At 45.8% G+C, this 6,161-nt stretch overlaps 1 protein-coding gene across 1 annotated transcript; it reads right to left on the bottom strand.

Annotated features, from left to right (window-relative positions):
- Nucleotides 1-201: 201 nt before the first annotated feature.
- On the bottom strand, nt 202-5,613 carry LOC123445647 (putative disease resistance protein RGA4). Its single transcript, XM_045122662.1, has 3 exons — nt 5,378-5,613; nt 926-4,792; nt 202-549 (listed from the first exon to the last, which is right to left on the bottom strand). The coding sequence occupies exons 2-3, from the start codon at nt 4,683-4,685 to the stop codon at nt 497-499; spliced, it is 3,813 nt and encodes a 1,270-aa protein (XP_044978597.1). The 5' UTR covers nt 4,686-4,792; nt 5,378-5,613; the 3' UTR covers nt 202-496.
- Between the last annotated feature and the right edge of the window lie 548 nt (nt 5,614-6,161).

Below are 6,161 nucleotides of genomic sequence, written 5' to 3'. Positions count from 1 at the left end.
TAGCTGGAGGTAAATCCTGGACCAGCAAGTCCAAGAAAAAGGAGTTGAATATATACAGAGAATTAAGTAATACATAGCACACAAGTATGGCCAGTTCTATACATACTTGCTCTGACTGAAACAATGCTGAAGGAGACGTATAAAGGTGTCATGGCAAACTTATTTGGAACAAGAAATGCAGAGACATACTTAAACCAGGTGTCACGGAATTCCTTATTTATTTATTTTGAAAGTTAGCAACAGAACTGCTAAAATTCCATTTCAGAAGGAGTTGAATTCCTGCCACAATGATGCAGGTAAAATGAAAGCGCGGAATACTCCAACTTTATCAAGATACGAGTCCTACCCTACCTAGGTTGTGTGTGAGGAAACAGTTCCACCGTACAGAACCAACACCAGAAGATAACTCAAAATATATGTATGGGGCATCACTATCTCCTGTTGCTGCTTGATTGGTTCACATGGTGATGGTGTCACACACATGTCGACAGCTCAACTAACCTCTGCAGATACCATGTATCCATGTCTTGGGCTTCGATAGAATAGGTCCTGGTCACAAATGATGTCACAATCAAGAAAATTTGTACGTATTAATATAGCACCAAATTTACACTGAAATTAAAGTGCGTGCTGGAGGAATGAAGGATTTACATGAGAAGGACGTCCTCCGACTTTGGGTTTTGTAGTACTTATTATCATTCATATCTAACTACTCGATTAAACGATACTCACTGGTACATGCCTGTGCAACGCGTGTTTACTGTTACACAGAGAAATGGAGACACAATTCGTTTAATTAGGTATCCAACTCTAGTGGTATTGGTTCTATATCTGGAAGGACTTTTTTTTAAAGGTATATCAGGAAGGAAGGGATGCCTGAATTTATTGCTGAAATGCAACAGCTAAAATAGAGAAGGACCCTGACCTTGATGATGGGCATCTAGAGTTACCACCTCGAGGCTGCCTAGGCGCTGCTGCAGGTAAGCAGGGAGACTCTTCATACCAGGACAGTCGTAGACCTTGAGCACTCTGAGAGACGGGTACGCTCGTGGCCCATCTGGTAGGGACGACAGAGTCTCGCAGAGCCCGATGGAGAGGCCCTCCAGTGATAGGAACTCTCCCGAGTGAGATTCCACTGACCTCAACGCACCGCACCGATAGACGCTTATGTGCTTAAGGGACGCGGGAAGATCAAGGGCCCCTGTTAATCCGCCGCACCCCCGTATATCTATCTCTTCTAAGCATGGAAAATCCTCTGAATATGCAGGTGGTGAGCCTTCAACAATAGACGATCCTGATGGCTGTCCCTGCTGCTCAAGTCTCCTGCTGAATAAGGACCTGAGCTTCGCACAATCGCGAATAGTCATCTTCCTCAGGGACGCGGGGAGTCTGAAGACCTCTACCATGCTTGTACAACCATATATCTTGAGAGACTCGAGACGAGGCAGGAGCTGGCTCGAGGGTTCTGATACCGTTGTTGATGGCTCAGCTGCATATCCAACCAGTTGTTTGCAGGACATGATGTTTAGACTTGTCAGGGATACCAAGCTCTGGAACTCTGCCTCTGGCCAGTGGACAAGCGCAGCACAATCAGTGATGCACAAGCGTTGGAGCTGTACAAAACATGCACATAGCTCGGTTACGCCGGACTTAAAGCCAATCAACTCCATGTCTGCCAGAGGAAAATCGGGATGATTCCATTTCTCCATGGCGTCTACCACCTGTCTCAAACTATTTTCAGCCGCCGCCGCCGCCGAGGTTGTTTCCGTGCCTTGACAGTTCTGCAGCTTCAGATTGGTCAATGAAGTCATATGTCTAGCTACCCACACGAACATCTCTTCCTCGCTTCCCTGCATGTCTAACACACGGAGCATTGGTGATTCAGATTTTGTTGTCAGCTTTGGACAAACCTTTTGTTGTCCTGATGATGCTTTGATCTTTCCACAGTCTGCAACATACAGCTCCTCAAGCTGAGGAAACATTATCTCTACTCCTTGGTGTCCTTTGACCACATCCCATATCACAAAGCTTCTCAAGTATCTCAATTCGAGAACCTTCAATGCAGGAAATGCCGAGTATGCCATTGTACCATCAGATTCTAATGTTGCTTCTGGCAGTGTTATCAACTTTGCACAATCAAGAATATACAACTTCTCAAGCTGAGGAAATATGATCGCTTCTCCTTGTTCCTCGTTGCTTGATTCCCACCATCCCTCCAAACATTCCAGACCTCGAAGTGTAAACTCCTTCAGATTTGGAAAACTGAAGGATGCACCACAACTGAATAGCCATCGTAGGTTTTTACAATAGGAAAGATGGATCTCAACCATGTTTCGCGACATAGCCATCCATGTTGGAAATGTGATGCCTCCGTATGATTCTATCCTTAGAGAGTGCAGCCCATCATGAGGCTTGACACACTCGAGCACCCTTGCATCATCCCTAGAACCAGCGGTCCATTTTAATGTCAGTTCTCGGAGTTCCTTCTTCTTTCCCAGATTTGCTGCTTTTGCATCTTCTTCTGTCACATTCTCTAGCTGATTTAGCTCAAGTTGACCACCAAGATTTAAATGCTGCAATTCTCCAAGATTGCTGCACTCAGAGCCAGTACGGCCTGCTACAAAACACGTAAGGGTCTGTAGGGACATGAGTTTCCGGAGGTCACCAGGCATGCTCCTCATCTTTGGGCAACCATGAGTGTAGAGGTGACGGAGTGCAATCATATACTTCATTTTTCTTGGGAGCCGACGTAGTTCTTGACAGCCAGAGATTCTCAATGTTTGCAGATTATATAGAATGCTTATATCTTCAGGAAATGCTTCAAAATCACTTCTTGAGAGATCAAGGTACCTTAGGTGATGAAGATGCTTTGATTTCAAGGGGAATGGACTTCTCCGCGTACTGAGCCGTAATGCCTTCAAAGTGCTATATTTTGATAAATACTGCAGTGGGTGTTCCATGTAACTATCACAGAGAAGTGTCTGGATAGCCGGAGATTTTCTCGCCATAGAATCATTCAAAACAATTTCTGGGTTTTCACAAGACAAAAGTAAGTGACGAGCTGTATCAGGAAGCCACTCAATCCGGTTTGGTTCATCAGGTGCGAAACCACATTCATTCTCCATTGCAGACAGCGCAACATCATGCATAAGATCGTGGATTTTACATGTATGTTTGAAATAACCACACCCCACCATGCGTTCGTAGGATGTGGCTTTTCCTTGCTTCACATCCACAAAGAATGAACTTGAGGCCAGCTCGCTGAAAATCCGTTTGCCAATAGTTTCAGGGCTAACTTCTTTGTGGTCCTGGATGAAGCCATGTGCGATCCATAGTTGGATCAGTTTATCCACATCAATCTCGTAGTCCTTGGGGAAAACTGCACAGAAAGCAAAGCACTGCTTCATCTGTGCTGACAAGTCATTGTAGCTCAGCTTGAGTATTGGTAAAATTCCAGACTCCTCGGTGCAAATGTTGCTTCTGCTTGATATAGCCTTCCATTCTTCTTCACTGGTCTTTGTACGCAGCACAGAGCCCAGTGCTGTTGCAGCCAAAGGAGAGCCACAACATCTCTTCACAATCTCGTCAACCATATTAACTAGCACAGCAGGCCTTTCTTCTTCCTTCTGCAAACTGAATGCTCTTGTCTCGATAATTTCCTTTATGAAGTTGTCCTCCAAAGCTGTGAGATTATAGGGTTTAATTGTACCCATTATTTTTGCGACTCCCTCATCACGAGTAGTTGTCACAACCACACTGCCGTTGGCACCATGTGTAAGGCGGTCCTTGAGCTGTTCCCACTTATCACTCTCTTGGTTCCAGACATCATCCAGTACGAGGAGGTACCTACGCCCGCTTACTACGTCTTGAAGACTATCCAATGGGCTTTTCTTGGAAGCTGTTGCTTCAACTCTACCTTTTTCCAGATGAAATTCAACTATTCTTTTAGCCAGGGAATCCACATCAAAACTGTCGGAGACACAAACCCAGATCAGCAACTCAAAATGCTTCTGAATTTCAGGTTCATTGTAAATTAGCTGCGCCAAGGTGGTCTTGCCTAGGCCCCCTACTCCAACGATGGGAACGACCGAGAGATCCCCATTATTAGCTTGACCAAGTAGCGTGCCGACAATATTCTTAGTATCTCTGCTTCTCGATCTGCTGATGATTTTCTTAGGATCAAAGATAACATGGTCCATCTGCCTCCACCGCATGGACTCTGGTGCTTGCTGCTGATACTTAAACCCAAAGGCGTTCATCTCAGCCACAAGGACCTCGATGGCCTGCACAATCGTGCACAACTTCTTCCCCATCCTGTCTCGGAACGCAAAACTGTTGTGGGTGGCGAGGAGCTTTAACGAATCGAAGCCAAGGTTGCTGTAGTGCCCATTCTTCCGGGCCTCGCGGCGGAGTGCCTCGTAATTGAACTCATCGAAGACCCTGTTTGCCTCATAGGCCACCCTCTTGACCTCCTCAAGCCAGGCCTTGGCCCCTTCTCGGTGGGACGCCGTCTGCTCGGCGTCGGCTATGACGTCCAGGATGGCCGGCAGCTTGCGCTTGAGCACCCTGTGGTGCTCCTCCATGCCCTCCATCACCTTGTACTGGTCAAGCAGGTAGCTGGACGCTTTGTCCTTCACGATTGACAGCAATGGCCCGACCACCATAGTGGCCACCAGCTCTGCCATCGGAGCTCGCAACACACACGTGCAGTCCAAGGCGGAGGAGAAGAAAATTGTGGTGTGAGATCCCTGATCCACTGGAATACTCTATTGGATACGTTGATCGCCTGGACCTGCAAAACATATGTACTCAAAGTAAGATTACCAGCTAGCTGAACTGTATGTAGCAAATTTACTGACAGTGGATTTAAGGCTGCATTCAGCTCAAAATCCTGGTTTATCCAACAAACTAGAATTGCAAACAATGACTTATGTGAAACGAAAGGGAGAACGCATATACTTGCACTTCTCTGATGGTTGCAGTTGCATACTTTTCAATTAAGGTATTTGCATTAACTGGTTTGAGTTCAGCATACAAACGGACAGCATACTCCTAGGAAATATGTACTGTCTCTGATGTGACAAAGAAATTGTGACACATACGGCAAATAGGAAATTGCATGACACTTGAGCTGGCAAACTTGGAGAATATCCATAGTGAAGGTACTCCTCAATGCACCTTCAATGGCACGGAACCACAACAAGCAATGAAATATCTGTTGTGCCTCATAACAGCTAGCAGTTTGCATTTCTACAGCTATATGCATAAGGCACACTGCGCGATTTGCCTGTATTTGTATGTAAAAGCAGAGTCATCTTATCAGTGGCTAATTGGCTAGCACATCTTGTGAAGAAAAAATGAAAGCAGCAGCTAGTACCTTGGTGCACATCTCACGCCGTGCCCGGCGGCGCTGCCTCGTGGTTGGCCCAGCCGACAAGCTCCACGGGGTAGGTGAGGTCCGGGTGTCGACAAGGTCGGAGAGGCTCGCTCCGCCTTCGTACTGGCGGCGCCGAGCTCCGATTTGACTGACGGCCGCCGGCACCACGGCACAACACGGGTTCTGATTCTTGGAAGGGGATTTTTGTGTGGGGAGAACCGTATCCATCCACGTGTGCTTACCAACCAAAACGAACCTTATCTTTGGCCATTGTTTCCAGGCCAATAAAATTATGAGAAAATTATTCGAATGGTATGGTAAATACTACTCCCTTCGTCCGTAAATACTACCCATGCTGTGATAAACTATACAAATGTTTCCTTATATTTGTAACATACTACTCTATTCGTTCGTAAATACTTGTTCGATGAATGGATGTATCTAAATGTATTTTAGTTTTACATAGGTCCATTTTTGTGATAAGTAATTCCGGACCGAAGGAGTATGTGCCATCCTATCTGAAATCTGTTTTTGAAGTATATGCTAGAATAAGAGTTAAGTGCATGAAACAACCACATCAACGTCATAGCTCTCGAAAACCATCACTCTACAAAGGGATGGCAGTTTCCGCCATGGGTATGGCTATCTGCGGGTACCTACCCAAAAACAACGGACATGGGCAAGACTTGAAGAGATTTTGTATCCATGGGTAATGGGTATCCATACCTGCAAAATATATGGATAGGGTATGGATATGAAATTACACGCATGAATAGCACAATGA

Source organism: Hordeum vulgare, chromosome 3H (assembly GCF_904849725.1).
Source record: "Hordeum vulgare subsp. vulgare chromosome 3H, MorexV3_pseudomolecules_assembly, whole genome shotgun sequence".
NCBI lineage: Eukaryota > Viridiplantae > Streptophyta > Magnoliopsida > Poales > Poaceae > Hordeum > Hordeum vulgare.
The sequence above is the reverse complement of the archived record's forward strand: the minus strand, read 5'-3'. Positions and strand labels throughout refer to the sequence as shown.

Bases quoted from the DNA above. Each gene is read 5' to 3' on its own strand.
- LOC123445647 (XM_045122662.1), bottom strand. From the start codon at position 4,685: ATGGCAGAGCTGGTGGCCACTATGGTGGTCGGGCCATTGCTGTCAATC. The intron at 550-925 runs GTCAGGGTCCTT...ATTTGTGACCAG, and splicing joins TCTAGATGCCCATCATCAAG to GACCTATTCTATCGAAGCCC.